This window comes from Somniosus microcephalus, chromosome 25, assembly GCF_052327205.1.
Source record: "Somniosus microcephalus isolate GS21.2 chromosome 25, FLI_Smic_1.0, whole genome shotgun sequence".
Classification (NCBI taxonomy): domain Eukaryota; kingdom Metazoa; phylum Chordata; class Chondrichthyes; order Squaliformes; family Somniosidae; genus Somniosus; species Somniosus microcephalus.
The window spans coordinates 32,475,668-32,495,354 of NC_141011.1; the positions used below are offsets into that span (position 1 = coordinate 32,475,668).

A 19,687-nucleotide genomic window follows, 5' to 3' on the forward strand; every position below is an offset into this window, starting at 1 on the left:
CAGTCAGCTGGTGGAGTGAGGGGAAGAGGGTGGAAGACACAGCAGTCCAGACTCAGAAGAACAGATTGAGAGAGCTGGAACATAGGGCGAGGGAAGTCAGAGGGTGGAGTGATCTGCAAACAATGACATGGATTTTGAAGTCCTAAAAGTGCTTCCTCTTTCAAGCCTGTAACCTTGAAGATTAAAAAAAGTGCAATATTTGCATTGCTTTAGGCTATGACAGGGTTTCTGACTGCAGCTGGTGTTTTGAGACTCAAGGTGTATGAAAGCCACCAAGGCAAAAATACTTCACTTTTGCCATATTACCTTCCTTCTGCAATCCACAAGCTTAGTTTCACCCAATCACTACTTCCCAATTTACCTCCTATGTGTGGTTACTATTTTCAACCTTGGTGTTGTCCTGCATTATGGGCCTTTGCCTTTCACCTGGGATGCTCAAAAAAAAAATCAGGACAAGTTGTTTGAATTTTCTCTCGGTCTTACTTACATTTCCCACTTTAATTTTCTTCTGCTCCTCCAGGAGATTCTTTTTAATTTCAGGCCACAATGAATCAGGCACATACATTCTTGAACATGCTGAACATTTTTGCCCTCCATACTCAAAGGCAGAACGAATGGTACCATTTACCACACTGACAGTATCAGCCGATTTATGCACAAAGTGAAAGTTCTTACCACCACATTCTGTAAAAACAAGAATTGTCCTTAGAAATGCATTTGCTTTGGAGACTTGCTAATGTGAGTGAGCAGCAGGTAAGGGTTAGCCAACTAGGACAAAAATCTTAAATCCTTCTGATCCCTCAACTTGGCAGCACGATGGAGCACCAGACAAAATCTCCTTGGTTACAGTTTGAAGGGGTTCCAGTTTTAAATTTTCTGGTAGATACACAAAAGTAGCACAATAACTGCAAGCAAGGAAAAAAGGCAGGCCAGGTTAAAGTTTGCATCCTTTTCAAGCTGTTCATCCTAAGCAGTAGGGGCTCCGGAAGAGAACAAACACTGGGAGATCATTTCTGGAGCATAACAACTGGATCAGAGTACCTCCAGCAATTTTACAGACTGAGGATTTGCAAATATTCACCTTGAATACAAAAAGTGAAAACATCCGTTTTAAGACTGTGGACTCCCTGAGCAAATGAGCCTCTCATTATCCATCGTTAACGCCATTATTAAAAAAGAGATATCACTATTCAACCATTTTTAAGGAGGTTGAGAACTTTTCTATACATTGACCAGACCTCAACATATTTTCCCTTCCAACTTTCACCAAAAACTGTTGAAAGAAAAACCATCCGTCTAATTTTTGCAGTTGCACCTTATCTCACCTATGGTGCATGGAAGTATAACCAATGCTAATTTCACAGCACAGCGATAATAATTCAGACTTTTACTTAAAGAACCACATCAAATTTGAGGCATTGTTCACACTCATGGAATAACTCACTGCAAGTTCCAAGCACTTTTATATTGTGTATAAGCTTTCACAATTCATGTTTTCCTGTGGTGTTGACTTCTACTTTCAGTTCAGCCATCCCTTGTGCAAATGCTAAAGTTTATTTTAAAAGGTACATCGAAAATGGGCACCCAACATGGCTTCATAAAAAAGGTCATGTTTTACAAATCTAATTGTATTTTTTGAAGAAGTTACAAAGTTGGTGGATGAGTGAAGCCCAGTAGACATGGTCTACTTAGACTTCCAAAAAGCTTTTGATAAGGTACCGCACAAGAGGCTTCTCTACAAGATCAAAGCCTCTGGTATTAGTAGTAATATAGAGCTGGATTGAGAGCTGGCTGGTAGGACGTAGGCAAAAAGTAGTTATAAATGGATTTGGATCTGTTTGGAGACCGGTCACCAGTGGTGTCCCGCAGGGATCGTTGTTTGGACCATTGCTCTTTACTATTTTTATTAATGATCAGCAAATTTGCAGATGATACCAAGATCTGTACGAGTGTTAGGATTGTAGACGATGCTCGTCTGCTTCAGGCGGATCTTAATGTGTTGGGAGAGTGGGCTCATGATTGGCAAATGATTTATAACTTGGATAAGTAGTGTTATGCATGTGGGCAGGGCAAATGCTCAACCTTCATACACCCTTCAGGGAAAGGCATTAAAGAATGTGGAGATATTTCTAGTGCATACATCTCTAAAAAGGTACATTAGCAATGCCATGAAGCGATAGCTAGAGCAAAAAGGGTGTATGCATAGGACAATTGATTATAAGACGAGGCCTACTATTTTGTCCTTGTACAAGACCTTGGTCAGGCCTCACTTGGAATACTGGGTCCAGTTTTGGTCTCCTCACATGGTGGGTGATATTGTGACTTGAGGAGGGCCACTAGACTAATTCCCAGTATAAAAGCATCTTAGTTATCAAGGTAGGCCAAGAGTTGAGACTCTATACTTTAGAGAAGCATAGACTTAGGGGTGATCTGAATTGAGGTTTCTGCGATAATGAAGGGAACAGTTTGTATCACAGTTGACAGTTTGTTCCAATTAAATAGGTTGGGGGGGGGGGGGGGGGGAGGGGGGAGAAAACCAGGGGTCAAAATTTAAGTTCTACAAAGCCAGATCTAGGTTAGATGTCAGGAGGTGGTTCTTTACCCAGAGAATAGTGGACCACTGGAACAGGCTGCTGTCTCATGCAGTGGATGCTGATCGCTAAATTCCTTCAAGCGAGAGGTGGACCAGTTTATAGATGGGGCGGACATCAACTCTTACAGAAGGCAGGTACTACAGGGAATTCAGGGCTCGAGTGATCGGGACTAGTTTCGATCGCCGAGATGGGTCAGAGAAGAATTTCCCAGATTTCTTTCCCTTGAATTGGCCTGGGTTTTTTGCCTCTCCCAGGAGATCACATGGTTTCAGGTGGGGTGGAGAGTATATATTGCGATACACAAGGCATCACAATTGTGGGGGACAGGCCCGATGGACCAGAGGGTCTTTACTTGTCCATCATTGTTCATATGTAGGAGGAGGAACATTTCACAAGGCTTGGAGCAATTCAGGCCAGGAGTCTGCTGTCACATTATTCTAATGGGCTTGTACATACAATAAAATTTCCCTGTAATAAGATCTATCCTGAAGGAGAAATATCTTTTTATGTCAGTACTGATTTGGAATTCAGTTTCCACAACTTATTTTATGATGAATACAACTTCCACTTGAAACTGCAAATAGGACTTCAGAAACACCATGAAGAGACCTTGTGTGGAAAATATTTAGTTCCATGGATTTACTTGGAAGTGCTGCAAATGTCAAAGGATTTTAGGGTTAGTTCGAGTTAGGGAAAGATGTTCCTACCTCCAATCAGGCGAGGAAAGGTACGGTACTTATCCAGTTTCTCAGCCACCTGCTTCCAAAGATGTTTAAATGTTCTGGAGAAGAAAGGGAAATAGCCAAATGATAAAGATATATAAAAAACAATGGGCTAGACTAACTGGTCTATACTTGCCCTGGTTCTCCATCGCTCCCTTCTTGAACAAAGATATTACATTGGCTGCTCTTCAGTTCCACATTGCCTATCTGAGGATAGATAAACCGTCAAGAGCCTCTGGATCTCCTCTCTGACTTTGTTCAACAGCCTAGAGTGCATGCCATCCGAACCGAGTGACTCAACTTTGAGCTCTGCTATTCCCCCCCACCCCCCCTAAAAGAACTAAATCCTTATTTTAATCTCAAACAATTTCCCACATTCTCCTCTGGTAACCTTCATTCTCACTTCTAGCATCATTTGTAAATAATGGTGCAAAATAATTATTTATGCACAGTCATCCTCCACAACAAGATTCCCCCCATCATCCCTGAGCAGTCCTATCTTCTCTTCAGTATTCAATTATTCTTTCTGCATCTGTCTCTGGAAAAACTCTCCTCCAAGTCACTTACAATTGCACTTTCAAGCAGCCAACTACCTAACCGTTGGCCTTCTATTCACCACAATAATTCTGCAGCTGACTATCTGCTCAACCACTTCTTCACCTCCAGCACTGATGTCCTGGTCTCCAGTAAAACCTTTCCTCTCACCCATCCTGGTAATTTCCCCAATATGGTCCTCAACTTCATTCCCTCAAAACCAAGGGGCGTAGACTGGAACTTATCTGGTGCACAACTGGCTCAACCATCCATCACTAGATCTGGCTGGACTACATCAAGCGCTATTGGGCCTCACTCTCCTCTGCCAAAACCAACCAATATTCCAGGATTATCCTGGAAGGCAATGATAACTATCTCCTTAAATTCCTCTTCCTTGTCCCCTCCACAAGTGCAAGGAGCTCACAGATTTCTTTTTCACCAAGACTGAGACCATCCATTCAGCTGCTACTGCTGTCCCCCCCCCCCCACTAAGACAAATCTTCTCCCAGGCTCCCTGCCCTAGCCCCTTGAAACCATGTCTTTCTCTAGTTTCTCTCCCATTTCTCCTCATGTCTTCTTTGAGCTCATCTTCTCCACAAGATCCACATCCTCTTTGACCCTACTCCAACAAAACGGCTGACCACCCAATACCCTTCCCGGTCCCATACTAGCAGATATTCTATATCAGGTTCTCAACCTTTTTGCTTCCAAGGCCCCCCCTCCAGTGTTATGAGAAATAAACAGGGCTCTTTGATGCACCCACTTTTAATCTCAGAGGCATATCTATTTTGTACTCTTATCCATTTCATATTTTAAGATTCCCCATTGCTGATCTGCTGTTCTGGTTGTTAACTTTTCTCGGCAAGTTGATTTGGGCCAGATTATTTTTCATCTCGGCCTTTTTCCAGTCTAGCTCCCTTAACTTTGACACTTCACTATCTTTTCTCTTTAAACCTTACTGATGGTTATTACTATTCCTAATTGTTCTCCTATTCGTCTGTTATTTATCCCACTTCATTTCCTAGAACAAAAAAAAGCCATTTAAAAAAAAACTTGTTGGACAAGAAACAATGATCTAGGAAGCATTCTAAAAAAAGTGTTCTTCACTTTGACCACAAATTACCATTACCTCATTTGGGACAGTTAACATAAATGGGAAATTATAATACTCCTTCTAGAGATTATTTTGCAAGTGCTTTATAGATATTCATATGTTCCAATTTGAAGGAGATCCCCCCCTGCCACCCAAGTTCCATATTAAAAGATCAGAAATGTTATGGTCTCAGAATCCCACCCCATTATAGAGGCCCTGGGTGCTGGTATCCCTCATTACTTTTGGCTGCCGTTTCAGACCAGAGCCCATTACTTCCATCTCCCTTTTTCTTTCTCTTCTCTTTACCCCTCAGGCCCTTCTCTCCAGTCTCCTTCCCCTCCCGTTACTCAGGCATTCCACCTTTAATTTCTCCCCTCTCGGGTACTTCTCCCCCCCCCAGCCACGGTTGCACTATCTCTTGTGTAAGCCCATAGATTCCCTTTGTGCCCCTAACCGGCATTCTCTGAAGGGACCATCGAAGCACTCGTTGCTGCCTCCTTACGAGCAGCAGCCCCAACTGCCCCATCCTACACTCACCGACCTTCCCACCCAGCAGGTCCACTGGGGCGTAATCTTGGCAACCTCCTTTCAATCCCACTCACCCCTCCCATTGCTGACCCCTTGGACTTCAGTGAATCAGCAAGCACTGACACTCTTCACATCTCCTTCCAGAATGTCTGTTCACCAGCGAATAAGGCCTTTGCTAACCATGAGCTTATTGTGGATGATTGCATGGAAATCATGGCCTTGATGGAAACTTGGCTCACCGGTGATGACACCTCCCCCCCCCTTAATGAAGACTTCCTGCCTGGCTATAGCTTCCACTACCTGCCCTGCCCAGATCCTCACAGTGACTGTGTGGCTATCTCAAAATCCCACTTTGATCTGCCTCCCTCCCAAAACATTCCTCTGGCAACGTCTCCTTTGAGCTCTCACGCATCTCCTTTAAAATCCTCATTCTTTACCATCCACCCAAGTACCACGTCTAGTTTCTCACCGAGATAGCTTCACTGCTTCCCTCTCTCAGCATCTGCACCGAGTGACTTCTCATCCTCGGATTTCAACCTCCATCTACTCACCTTGCCCTCTCTCCAGAGTTCACTGCCCTCCTACAATCTCTCCCTTTATATAAACTCTCTTACCCATACTCACGGCTACCCCCTCGACCACACCATCTCACGTGGCCTCTCTACTCCAGTCGGCTCAATCACAGACAAGGCCATCTCTGATCACTTATTTATATCCCTCTTTCATTCCCCTTCCAACCCAACTTCATTTTGTGTCTCCCCCCTGGAAAAAACTCTACCCAAAGTCACTTACAACAGTACTTTCAAACTCCCAGCTGTCTAGCCTTTGGCCCTCCATTCGCCACAATACTTCTGCAGCTACCAAATACTGCTCAATCACAGCCTTACCTCCAGCTTTGTCCCGTTGTCCCCATCTTCTACCTTCCATAAACTTAAAAAACGTATCCAAAACTCTGCTGTCCGTATCCTAACTGGCATTCTGCTGATCACCCCTGTGCTCGCTGACCTACACTGGCTCCCGGTCTAGCAACTCAGATTTGAAAATTTGTTAAAATCCCTCCATGGCGTTGCTTCTCCCCATCTCTAACCTCCTCCAGCCCTACAACTCTCGAGAGCTCTGCGCTCCTCCAATTCTGGCCTCTTGTGCATCCCCGACTCTCTCTACCCCACCATTAGCAGCTGTGCCTAAAGCTGCCGTGGCCCGAAGCTCTCGAATTCCCCCCCTAAACCTTACCTTTCTGACCAAGGTTTTGGTCACCTGTCCTAATTTCTCCTTCTTTGGCTTGGAGTCAAATTTTGTCTGATAAGGTGCTTCACAGGCACGTTTGGACATTTTACTGCATTAAAGCTGCTATATAAATGCAAGTTGTTGTTGTCATTACTTACGGGACACTGCCAGTGAAGTTGATTCCTGCTAAGTGCTCAGATTCCGTAATGGTTTCTCCAAACAGCGGCCCGTCAGCTGGAACAAACTGGATGACATTCGGCGGCAGTCCAGCTTCAAGAAGTATTTTGTACGCAGTGTAACTCGCAGCCATAGCTGTGTCGCTGGGTTTCCAGAGCACCACGTTACCCTAAAACAATACCCAACAGATTGCTATCCTGCTGGAAATTAACAACACTATAATACAATACAATACATGAAGGAAACAGTGAGTCATACCCAGAACTATAGTGCACGAGGGAAAAGCAGTGCAGTGAAAGCAGAGGGGAGCCGAGGTACTGATGAGCACTTTGCACCGGTCTTCAGCAATGTCACAGTAAAATGAGGAGGGGGACAGAGAAATTGGATAAGATAAAAATAGAGGTATTTAAAAGGTTGGCAGTGCTCAAAGTAGAAGAGTCATCTGGTCCAGATGGGATGCATCCCAAGTGGCTGAGGGAAGCAAGGGTGGAAATAGCAGGCACTGGTCCCAATCCTCCTTGGATGGGAGTGGTGCCAGAGGACTGCAAATGTTGCACCCCTGTTCAAAAAAGGGGAAGAGGGATAAACTCAGCAATTACAGGCCAGTCAGCCCAACGTCAATGGTGGGGACACTTAGACAACGTAATCTGGAAGAACATAGGTTAATAAATGAAAGCCAGCACAGATTTGTTAAAGGCAAGTAGTGCTCGGCAAACTTGATTTAAGTTCTTTGATGAAGTGACGGAGAGGGTTGATGAAGGTAATGTGGTTGATGTGTATATGGACTTTGAAATGGCATTTGATAAAGTACCATAATAATAGTACCATACTATAATAAACTGGCTAGCAAAATTGAAGCTCGTGGGATTAAAGGGACAGTGGCAGCATGGATACATAATTGGCTAAGAGACAGAAAGCAGAGAGAGTAGTGGTGAATGGTTGTTTTTCCAGACTAGAGGGAAGTATACAGTTGTGTCCCCCCAGAAGTCAGTATTGGGACTCCACCAGCTGGGTGGGACTGCCTTCATCAGGTTCCATTATTGTCTATTCAGTCGTAGCTAGAGTATCACCTGCAATGGCTTCTCTTCCTGCTCCCGCACCCTTACCTCTAGAGTTCCCCAAGGATCTATCCTTGGCCCCCTCCCCGATTTCTTATCTACATGCTGCCCCTTGCCGACATCATCCGAAAACACGTCAGGTTCCACATGTACGCTGACGACACCTAGATCTACCTCACCACCACCTCTCAACCCCTCCACTGTCTCCGATTTGTCACACTGCTTATCTGACATCCAGTATCAGAGGAGCAGAAATGTCCCTTAATTAAATATTGGGAAGACCAAAGCAATTGTCTTTGTTCCCTAGCCACCGACTCCATCCCTCTCCCTGGCCATTGTCGGAGGCTGAACCAGACTGTTGACAACCTTGGTGTCATATTTGGCCCTGAGCGGAGCTTTCAACCCCGTATCCTCTTCATCACCAAGACCGCCTACTTCCACCTCCCCGCTCAACCACGGCCGTGATCCTAAGCTCTGGAATTCCCTCACTAAACCTCTCAAGACTGTCTCTCCTCCTGTAAGTTGCTTCTTAAAGTCTCCCTCTTCTGACCAAGCTTTTGGTCACCTGTCCTAGTATCTCATGGCTCAGTGTCAAATTTTTGTTTGATTTACGCTCCTGTGAAGCATCTTGGGATGTTTTTACTACATATAAGGCACTATAAAAATACAAATTGTTATAATCAAATTCTGCAACACAATATATTACGACAATGCACATATATCCAGCAGAACTGAGCAACAGACACATTTTGTGGACAGAAAATTCCATGCAGAATTATTTCCAACTAGGTTTTTAATTTAAAACCTCAAACATGTAGGGTAAATGTCAATACTGTCACAGTATTTGGCCATCAGCTCAATTCTACTGTGCGAGGGATTAACCCAAAGGATAAAATTCTATTTTTGTGTCACTTTTATAATAAAGTGGGGTCTGCTCAAAGTGATTGGCATCAACCCTGGGGAATTTTTTATTATTAATATGAGCATCAGTTTGAAGACAAGTATGGCACAGGATAAATGCAGAATAAAATTGCTATACTTGACATGAACCATGGAAAAGTACCTCCACTACAGCAATGTGACATGTTCCACACCAGCCATTCTTGTGGCCTGCGAGTGAGGATCTTAATTTAGTGCAGATTTTGGATAGTTCTCTGCTGTGCGATCACATCCACCAAGTTAATAACCTTTAACCTTAATCTAAACGGAATTCAAATCCATGTCTCCAAAGTGATATGACAGCGTTCTAATCACCTTCACCCTCTAGTCCCTCCTTAGCAAACTTGAAGTTTACACGACCTAGTAAAGGATTCAATTCCTTTGTTATTATTTGGTGTAACTGGTGACCCAAGCCATATGGGATGGAGTTCATTTGCTCGACAGCTCCACCCTCAGTAATGTAGTTATTAGTCCCCAGCTGGAAGTAGATCCAGACATTTACAAGGAGACGTTAAATCATTACCAACTTGGAAAGTAACCCAATGACCAATTGCAATGGGAAATAATCCTTGGGTTCAGTTAGATTGCATTACTGCTTGTGACTCGGTTCTTAAAAAGTTAACAAATTTGTCTATTGATTTTCATGGGACTGAAATTTACAAAAGCCCTTTGGATTCTGTCCCCAGGAGATTCTCTTATACTGCGCCTGATCCACTTAGTGAAGTTTTTCTTTAAAAAAAAATTGCTGATCCTTGTTTCTCACCATAAGTGCTGGAGCTCCTGCCAGGTTTCCACCTATTGCAGTGAAGTTAAATGGAGAAACAGCTGCAACAAAGCCCTGGAAGAGGATTAAAAAAGTGATAAAAGCACAGTATCGGAACTCAATGCATAAAATACCATTATTGATCACTTACTGCAATACATGGGTTGATCTCAGCCTGACACTCATGGGTGATTTTCACCTTCACCACTTGGGCAGTAAACTGGCGAAGCAGACCACCGGTCCATTATAGAAGCTGCCCCAATTTCATCTCCATTAAAATCAATGGAGATTAAAATCAGATGGGTTCTAGAATGGGCAGGCAGACAGCAGGTTAGAGAACAAGCAGGCAGACGATGCACTCTGCCAGTTTACCGCCCAAGAGATGAAGATATATATTACCCCCTTCACTATATCTCTACCATTCCTCAATTGTCTTTTTTTTAAAAAAATTTTAAACACCATTTTTTGCACCAGTCTCTCCTTTTACCTTACTCTCACATACACACTCACCTCGAGACTCCGGTACAGTGTTGAGTTGGTGCTTGGCGATTCACTGATTGGCTGTTCATGTTGAAGTTCCACAGCGTATTTAGCATTGAATCGGAAGAAGTCTATTAGTTCTGCTGCCGCATCAATCTCTGCTTGAATTACAGTTTTACCCTGAAGAAACAGGAACAAATGTCCACTATTAGTGCATTCCATCAGTAGAATTCTGTAAAGATTACTGTCTTTCGGAGGAGACGTTAAACCGAGGCCCCGTCTGCCCCCAAGTGGATGTAAAGATCCCCTGGCACTATTTCGAAGAGCAGGGGAGTTATCCCTGGTGTCTTGGTTAATATTGATCTCGCAATCAACATCGCTAAAACAAATTATCTGGTCATTAACTCATTGATCTTTGTGGGCAAATTGTGCGCAAATTGGTTGCCGCATTTCCTACATTACAACAGTGATCTTCAAAAAAAAAAAAGTACTTCATCGGCTGTAAAGCACTTTGGGTTATCCCAAGAAGTGCTATAGAAATGAATGGTCTTTATTTCCTTACTGATGGGCGTCTGATCTACATACCTGTCCAATCATGGTTCTGGCCAATAGCTCCGCACGTCTTGACCCACTGATCAAGTCAGCAGCTTTAAAGAATATTTGTGCTCGGTCCTCGACAGGTTTGAGATCCCATTCTCTGTGGGCAGACAGTGCTGCATTAATCGCTTTGTTAATTAAATCCTGCAAAAGGAGGAGAGGAGAATGAGTTTCGATTTCAGATCAGGTGAAATACAAATGTTCAAAATTCCCACATTCCAGATTCAGAAACAAGAGTACTTTACTGACATGCTATGGCATTCCCCTTTAGGACATGGGAATGCAAAAGATTAGTCCTAGTTTGGTTTTGAGAGAAGGAAACGTGCAATTGCCACCTCTGCTCAACAACCTTACATTCAAGGCTATCCTTTCTATTACTGGACCATGGTTACTACCCACTAATCAGAACAATGAAAACAACACAGTTGCATAGCATTTACTTCCCTTCAATGCTTTAGGAACAGCCCGAGCAATTTTAACAGCAACGCATACTCTACTAATGGCCTATGGAACCGGGACTATAAAGAGCAAAGCCAGTGTAAGAAAGGGGTTCGAGTCTACTCTTCTACTTGGATCTACTAACAGTTGCCGTCCTTCCCAATGAACATCAACTCTCCCAAACCCTCACATTTTATTATGGATCAGACAATATTGATGATGATGATCTAAATTCAGTTAAGGCAAGAAATTGGGGGATGAAACTATTCTAAAAAGGTTAACCTGTAGCATTCTAATGCAATAAAGAACAAATTTACATTTATATAGTGCCTTTCACAACCTCAGCATGTCCCAAAGCACTTCATAGTCAACAAAGTACTTTATGATACTGTTGTAGTGTAGGGAAATGTGGCAGCCAATTTGCACACAGCAAGGTCCCACAAACAGCAATGAGACAAATGACCAAAAGTGGTGTTGGTTGAGGGATAAATATTGGCCAGGACACCAGGGAGAATTCCTCTGCTCTTTTGTGCCATCGGATCTTTTACATCTATCAGAGGGGGCAAACAGTTTAATGTCTCATCAAAAGACGGCACCTCTGACAGTGCAACACTCCCTCAGTACTGCATGGGGAGGTTCAGCCTGGATTATGGGCTCAAGTCTCTGGAGTGGGGCCTAAACCCACAACATTGACTCGAGAGGCGAAAGTGCTACACATGGAGATAGATCTTAATACAGTAACTTCCAAAAATCAACAAAACTTGGGACTGCTGCTTCCCGTTTTCCAATCCATTCAGAGAGTCTTTCATACTGTCGAGCTAGTCTCCGCACTGTCAGCTTACCTTATCAGCGTAGCAGAACTTGGCCACTTTGTGTGAATGGTTAAATGGCTAAAATAAAGAAAACAAGGACATTCTCAGTTCATACCGATGAAAAAGAAATCAGATATTTCCTGCAACATTCACATGTGAGCGAGTCCAGTCAAAACCGATCAAGGCCATCAGTTCAGTTTAAGAAAAATTGAAAGAAATGTGGAATTTGATCCCCAAAACACAGGTATGAATCCAATGTATTACATAGGAATTATAGCACAGAAACAGGCCCAACTGGTCTATGCTCCATATGAGCCTCCTCCCACCCTACTTCATCTCCCTCATCAGCATACTGCAGACAAAATTTGACTTAGTCACCATACTGACTACCACAGAAGGTAGGATAGATTTGGAGAAACGATTGCCTCTGATGGGAGAGTCCAGAACAAGGGAGAATCACTGTAAAATTAGAGCTGGGCCATTTAGGAGTGCAATCAGGAAGTACTTTTTCCACACAAAGTGGTGGAAATCTGGAATTCTCTTCCTCAAAAGTCGATGGATGTTGGGACAATTGAAATTTTCAAGACGGAGATCAATAAATTGTTTATTATTAGGTAAGAATATCAAGGGACGTGGATCCCGATCAGCCATGATCTAACTGAGTGGCTGAACAGGCTCAAGGGACTAATGGCATACCATGAGACTATTTCCACTGGATCAGAAAAGGCCAAGTGGAGATTTCACAAGATAATTATGAAGGAGGATGGCCATTTTAATTCAACCAACCATTCAGAATGACTCTACAGCCCCCTCCATTTCAGCATCTAATTGTTTCTTGTAAACATAGAAGATAGGAGCAGGAGTAGGCCATTCGGCCCTTCGAGCCTGCTCCGCCATTCAATGCGATCATGGCTGATCATCCAATTTCAGTACCCTGTCCCTGCCTTCTCTCCATATCTCTTGATCCCTTTAGCCTCAAGAAATATATCCAACTCTTTCTTGAATATATTTAATGAACTGGCCTCCACCGCCCTCTGTGGCAGAGAATTCCACAGGTTCACCACTCTCTGGGTGAAGAAATTCCTCCTCATTTCAGTCCTAAATGGCTTACCCCTTATCCTTAGACTGTGACCCCTGGTTCTGGACTCCCCGGCCATCAGAAACATCCTTCCTGTATCTAGTCTGTCCAGACCTGACAGAATTTTATAGGTTTCGATGAGATCCCCTCTCAATCTTCTAAACTCCAGTGAGTATAAGCCCAATCGACACAATCTCTCCTCATACGTCATTCCTGCCATCCCAGGTATCAGCCTGGTGAATCTTCGCTGCACTCCCTCCATGGCAAGAACGTCCTTCCTCAGGTAAGGTGACCAAAACTGCACACAATACTCAAGGTGCGGTCTCACCAAGGCCCTGTACAACTGTAGCAAGACATCCTTGTTCCTGTACTCGAACCCTCTTGCTACGAAGGCCAACATACCATTTGCCTTCTTAACCGCCTGCTGCACCTGCATGCTTACCTTCAGCGACTGGTGCACAATAACACCCAGGTCTCTTTGCACTTCCCCTTCTCCCAATCTATTGCCATTCAAATAATAATCTGCCTTCCTGTTTTTGCCACCAAAGTGGATAACCTCACATTTATCCACATTATAGTGCATTTGCCATGTTTCTGCCCAATCACCCAACCTGTCCAAATCGTACTGGAATTTCACGACATCCTCCTCACAGCTTACCCGCCCACCCAGCTTTGTGTCGTCTGCAAATTTGGAGATATTACATCCAATTCCCTCGTCCAGATCATCATTAATATATATTGTGAACAGCTGGGGTCCTAGGACCGATCCTTGCGGTACCCCACTAGTCACTGCCTGCCACTCGGAAAACGACCTGTTTATTCCAACTCTTTGCTTTCTGTCTGCCAACCAGTTCTCTATCCAAGTCAATACCTTGCCCCCAATCCCATGTGCCTTAATTTGGCACGCTAATCTCTTACGCGGGACCTTATCGAAAGCCTTCTGAAAGTCCAAATACACCACATCCACTGGTTCTCCCTTATCTATTTTACCAGTTACATCCTCAAAAAATTCCAGTAGATTAGTCAAGCACGATTTACCTTTTGTAAATCCATGTTGACTTTGTCCGATCCTGTCACTGCTTTCCAAGTGCTCTGCTATTACATCTTTTATAATAGACTCCAGCATTTTCCCCACTACCGAGGTCAGGCTTACCGGTCTATAATTCCCCGCTTTTTCTCCACCACCTTTTTTGAATAGTGGGGTAACATTAGCTACCCTCCAATCCATGGGTACCGTTCCAGAGTCTATCGAGTTCTGGAAGATGACCAGCAATGCATCTACTATCTCTAGGGCCACTTCCTTAAGTACCCTGGGATATAGACCATCAGGCCCTGGGGATTTATTGGCCTTCAGTCCCATCAATTTTCCCAACACCATTTCCCCTACAAATACTGATTTCTTTCAGTTCCTCCCTTTCATCAGACCCTATGTTCCCCAGCATCTCTGGGAGGTTATTTGTGTCCTCCTTTGTTAAGACAGAACCAAAGTATGTATTTAGTTGGTCTGCCATTTCCTTGTTTCCCATTATAAATTCCCCTGATTCTGACTGTAAGGGACCTACGCTTGACTTCACCAATCTTTTTCTCTTCACATATCTATAAAAGCTTTTACAGTCAGTTTTTATGTTCCCTGCTAGCTTACTCTCATATTCTATTTTCCCTTTCTTAATTAATCCCTTTGTCCTCCTTTGTTGACTCCTAAACTGCTCCCAATCCTCAGGATTATTGCTTTTTCTAGCCAATTTATATGTCCTCTAATGTAACAGAGTGTGGAGACCAGGTGAAAGGGTACATTTGCAGGGGTCATATTGAGTTCCACTTAAGTGCCCCCAAGGTTTCCCATACACAGATATTGAGAAACTATCAGGAGGGCCAAGATGACCCAGGCATCCTCTTAACCTGCTCCAGAGTGTGCTTGGTAAAGAAATAGCCAGAAAAATAAAATACATTTTCACATTTTATTGCATAAATGAAATATTGAGGTTTCTCAGTTAAGTTCATAGAGTTCAAAGATCAAACAGTTCAAATTTAGAGTACAACAGAAAGGGCGTTAGTGGAGTTGCTGTAGAGTGAAGCAAGTTCTACTATAAACTTCAGTCGTTCTCTGAACAAGGTTCATCTGAATAAATGTTTTATTCACATTAAACACAATGTTAGTACTTTGATACTTACACATAGCTGGTACCGTATCTCCTTGGTCCAGACAGGTTCTCCACCAACCACACAGGGGACCTCAAGTGTCTGTCCCTTCAGATCATTCAGAACCTGACGAAAAAACAATTACATCAAATTCAAAAGGACAAAGCATGGGATAGCACACATCACATACCCAAATTTGAGATTGTTGCACTTCACACAGGAACAAAAAGCACCACCTCAAACCTACAACCCAGTCCAGCCTTGCATCCCAGTCCAGCCTCCCCCACCTCCTAGTCTTCTGACTCCTACCTACTCTGCATTTCCCCCCCCCCCCCATCATCAATTACAGGACCCTCAGCCATCATGACCCTGCACTCTGGAATTCTCTTCCTAAACCCCTACAACTTGCTACATCCCTTGCTACCTTCAAAACTTCTCCTCGACCATGTCCTCAGTTACCTTGCCTAACTCTTATCCTAACTCCAGCTTGCAGTCTGTGGAGCCAATGTAGATCAGTAAGGACAGGGCGATGGATGAACAGAAATGAGTATGGCACAGGATACATGCAGCAGAGTCTTAAACAAGTTGGAGTTAATGGAGGGTGCAGAATGGGAGACTAGCAAGGACAGCATTAAGGAGTAGTTGAATGTGGAGGAAACATCGACACATACAAGAGTTTCAGCAGTGGAAGCACAGAGATAGAAGCAGACAATGTCACGGATGTGGAAATGGTATAGATGACAGATAGGACGTGATGTTTGAAGCTCAGCTTAGGATTGAACAGTATCCCAAGACTGTAAACAGTGTTGTTCAGCCCAAGACAGTGCCCAGGAGGAGGATGGAGTCAGTGCCAAAAGAGCAGAATTGGTGGTAGGGGACAAAGATGATGCTGTTGTTATGCTGTAAACTTATTCCAGCTCAATTATTTGTATAGGGTTAGTGGACTGCAGTGTACACTAATACTTACTATTCTTTTCTTTCCACTTGACCAGGAGATAGGGGTCGTCACATTACCTTGCTCCACCTCCTTTCACTGGCAACAGTGATCAGGAGTTCCAGGGAAGGCAACTCACAACCAATGTTCCTGCTAAGCTACGTGGTCGCCTGGAGGTCCCACGCAGGCCGCTCACCGGCTTTTATATTATGAATCCAATTATCTTCAGGAAATACTTGTAAGCAAGAACACCTAGCAATTGCAACCAATTTCTGCGAGGAGTACCAAGGTTTTAATACTCTCAAGAGGTCAGGGGATTTCTGTGTAGTCAGCTTCTAATTCACAGCACTTCAGCAAAGTCAACCAATTTGTCATAGCACTATACTACAAGTGTCATGCTTGCAAGGGCAAAATGTTGGCTGCTAACTGTTAAGTATGTGTATTGTATTGAACAATTAACACAAAGACTTAAACGTATAACTCAAACAGGTCTTTACTGGTTGGAGGTAGGGACTATACATAGGTCTTTACTTCATGCCCACAGGCGGGAACTGAGGGGAGATCAGTACCCACAGTACTATTTATACCCCTATGGCCAGGAGTGGTACTGCGTATCACTACGCCCAACAAGTAGTGCAGTCCTGTCCATAGGTTCAAAGTAGCACACATATTACATACACAACACTAACTCCCTAGTAGTATGCCATGGTAAACAGTCGCACAATACAGTTCTAATCTGGTGTCTTTACAAACAGAAAGGGTTTTTTTTTTGGCAGAGTTGGTTAGGCATCTGGTTATTGGGAGCAGACTGTAGGTAATGTCTTATTTGGAAGATCTATAGAAAGGACTATGGAGAGGCCATTGGTTTCTTTCTGTTCATTATTGGGCCATCACCATGCTCAGAATTACATCTAGTATTTTATGAGACCTTTTCAAGCCCCAGAGAAGCAGAAATCAGAGCGATTAAGACTGCTACCGTCTGGAGAACAGGATCTAAAATAACTACCTTTTGGGCAGGGGTGAGATTCAGTTGATGAATGAACCAGGCAATGCCAGCACTGAGTTAGTTAGAGAGAGTGGCTGCCTGCTTATTGCCTGGGGAATGGAGTGTGGTGCAGGGGAGCCTAAAGGTTTTTGGTAGCAAAGAAATAAATAACAATCCTTAAGCAGCAAAATAAATGAAGACTACCCATCTTCCAAGTATTTTGTTGAGAGTTCTAGGGCTGCACATCAAGAATTTCCTTCGACTACAGTTCAATAATAAATTAATCGACCAAATACAGCACTATGTCTCGAGGGCGCACACAGCTGGTGGGGGTGGGAAAGAGAGAAAGGATTGGCCATCCTACTGTGACCACAGACTTTCTTGATTGCTCATTAAGCAGAATTGACGGCAGTTGCAGAGAAATAAATGGTTTAGGTGATCACTAAAGGAATGAAGGGAAACAGTTAGGAGAATTTTTATTTTCATACACAGGGGGGTTAAGTCAAGTCATGAAATGTTGCATCAGAAGCAGTGGAAGCGGAATCCATAAAAAGCTTCTAAAAAGGGAAGTAGGTAATTGTTTGAAAAGAGGTATAAGGGAAGTACAGGGGAATAGAACTAAGTGGATAGTCAGCACAGGCCTGATGGATCAAATAGCCTACTTCTTGCTGTAAAATGTTACAATTCTAAGCACTGCCCGTGGGAAATGAGCTCACTCAGACGGTCCTGCTCATCCGACTTCTGGAAGCTGTGGGACAGGAGCATCAATTTTAAAATGTCAAATATCAACATGTAAACAAAACAGAACGCAGCAGAAATAATCTGATATGGTAGTGTAGTGTACTGGTTATAGCAGTGGACTATCAACCTAGAATGGCAAGTTGTGGGCCAGCAGCAGAACAAGAATCATGACCTGTGCTGTCTTCTCAAACACCCAACTAATGCTGTTCCTACAGGTGACTCCAGTCCCACCCTACATGGTTGGCTCTTAAATGCTCGCTGAAGTGGCCAGTCACGCCAATGTTCAAAAGTAAGGAAAAAGAATTAGCGGCAATGGGAGTGCCATCACCACACAGACTGCAGTGGTTCAAGACGACGGCCCACCGGCACCTTCTCAGGGAAACTAGGGACGGGTAATAAAATGCAGCCTTCCCAGGAACACCTACATTCCTGGAACGAATAAGACAAGCCAGTGTAATGATGATGATGTGTAAAAATCCATTGCTGACAATGCTGCAATAAACACTGCTGGACTGATGGCATTGATGCCAAGAGGCTGAATACAAGAAGGTTCATAGATCCGCATGTACATACATTGTCAGCGTGCGAAGATGCATCTCTTTCTGAAAGCAGTACCATCGTTCAGCTTATCGCTTTGTTCATCTGGCTGGCTGCAATATTGATGTAGTTTTGTACTTCTTGTTGGGACTTGTATTCAGTCATGTTTTGCAAAAGTTTTACATGATTTTTTTGTTAAGTAAAGCTTATGAACAGACCTTCTCTAGGGCTTGTCGTTCTGAGCTTCCTTGTTTGAATTCTAGGATTGGTTCATTCTTCACAGCTACTGCAGCTGTGTGTTGTAACTGGAACCTGCAACAAATGGTTACAGTCAAAAAAACACACCATAGGCTAATCATTAACAGTTAAACAAACAATGAGCTCAGCTCCGTATCAAATAATAAATACTATCAGAGATTTGCACAGCCTTATCTGCATTTAATATTTAGCATTTCAGTTATTTTTCCTTATATACACACACACACACACACGTGAACAGCGCGGCACTGATAATATAAGCATAGACAGCTTTACTCTAACATTCTGACACACTGGTCAAGTTTTTGCAAGGTGCATCTGTGTTATTTCAGGGCCATGCATTGGTCCCAGTCATCACTATAAAGTCCACTAAACCTGTTCTGCCCTCGCAACGCGATTCTATGCAGAGCTAGACAGATAGCGAACAACTCGATATCTTCCAATAAAATCACAAGGCTTGACTTTTCTTGTAACACTTTACTGAACGATTCTAATTGTAAAACTGAAATACAACACAGAAATGGAAGCACACATTAGTATACAGGCGCATAACTGATATGTATACACAGATTTAGGTACGCCTGAGCAACACAGTACATTTAGTAAACTGGGAGGCATTCTCTTTAAATTAGCCCTGTACATAGTGTATGAAAATACAGCTACTAGTTAATCAGCTAGGCAGAGAAAAGTTACAACTAAACATTTTCTACAACATACAGTGCACATTAATCATCCATAGCATTCTAAAATACTTACAGACAAACAATTTCCAAGACTCAAGCATGGGGACAATACAACTGCCCAGAGCCTGTGCTGCTGTAGGAGCACCGTGGTGTAGGTCTGTGTCCCAGCGAGGGCTCCACGAGGACTACGTAGCAGTCCTGTGGGGAGCGTGATGACCTCATCACGCTCGGTAGCGTTGTCCGCGCTTGGGGCGTCACGTGATGCGCGTGGTCGCGTTTCTGGCCGTGGAGGCCGAAGTCGGGAGCGGGAGCTGGAGGCCAGGCTGAGCCGATGCTTGCCGCGGGAGCGGAAGATCGCGTCGCTCCCGGC

At 43.6% G+C, this 19,687-nt stretch overlaps 1 protein-coding gene across 3 annotated transcripts in view; it reads right to left on the reverse strand.

Annotated features, from left to right (window-relative positions):
• The window catches only part of aldh4a1 (aldehyde dehydrogenase 4 family, member A1), a 51,581-nt gene that overhangs the window by 18,623 nt on the left and 13,271 nt on the right, over positions 1-19,687 (reverse strand). Inside the window, exons 2-10 of one of the 3 annotated variants that reach the window (XM_085967118.1) lie at positions 18,413-18,688; positions 15,213-15,305; positions 11,993-12,040; positions 10,701-10,856; positions 10,146-10,295; positions 9,636-9,710; positions 6,857-7,044; positions 3,302-3,375; positions 488-684 (exon numbers count right to left, since the gene is read on the reverse strand). In XM_085967118.1, the coding sequence (XP_085823244.1) occupies positions 488-684; positions 3,302-3,375; positions 6,857-7,044; positions 9,636-9,710; positions 10,146-10,295; positions 10,701-10,856; positions 11,993-12,040; positions 15,213-15,305; positions 18,413-18,457 (1,026 nt within the window). In that variant the 5' untranslated portion in view covers positions 18,458-18,688. The remainder of the gene's footprint in view (positions 1-487; positions 685-3,301; positions 3,376-6,856; positions 7,045-9,635; positions 9,711-10,145; positions 10,296-10,700; positions 10,857-11,992; positions 12,041-15,212; positions 15,306-18,412; positions 18,689-19,687) is intronic. The other 2 variants (XM_085967117.1, XM_085967119.1) reach the window with 2 other exon arrangements.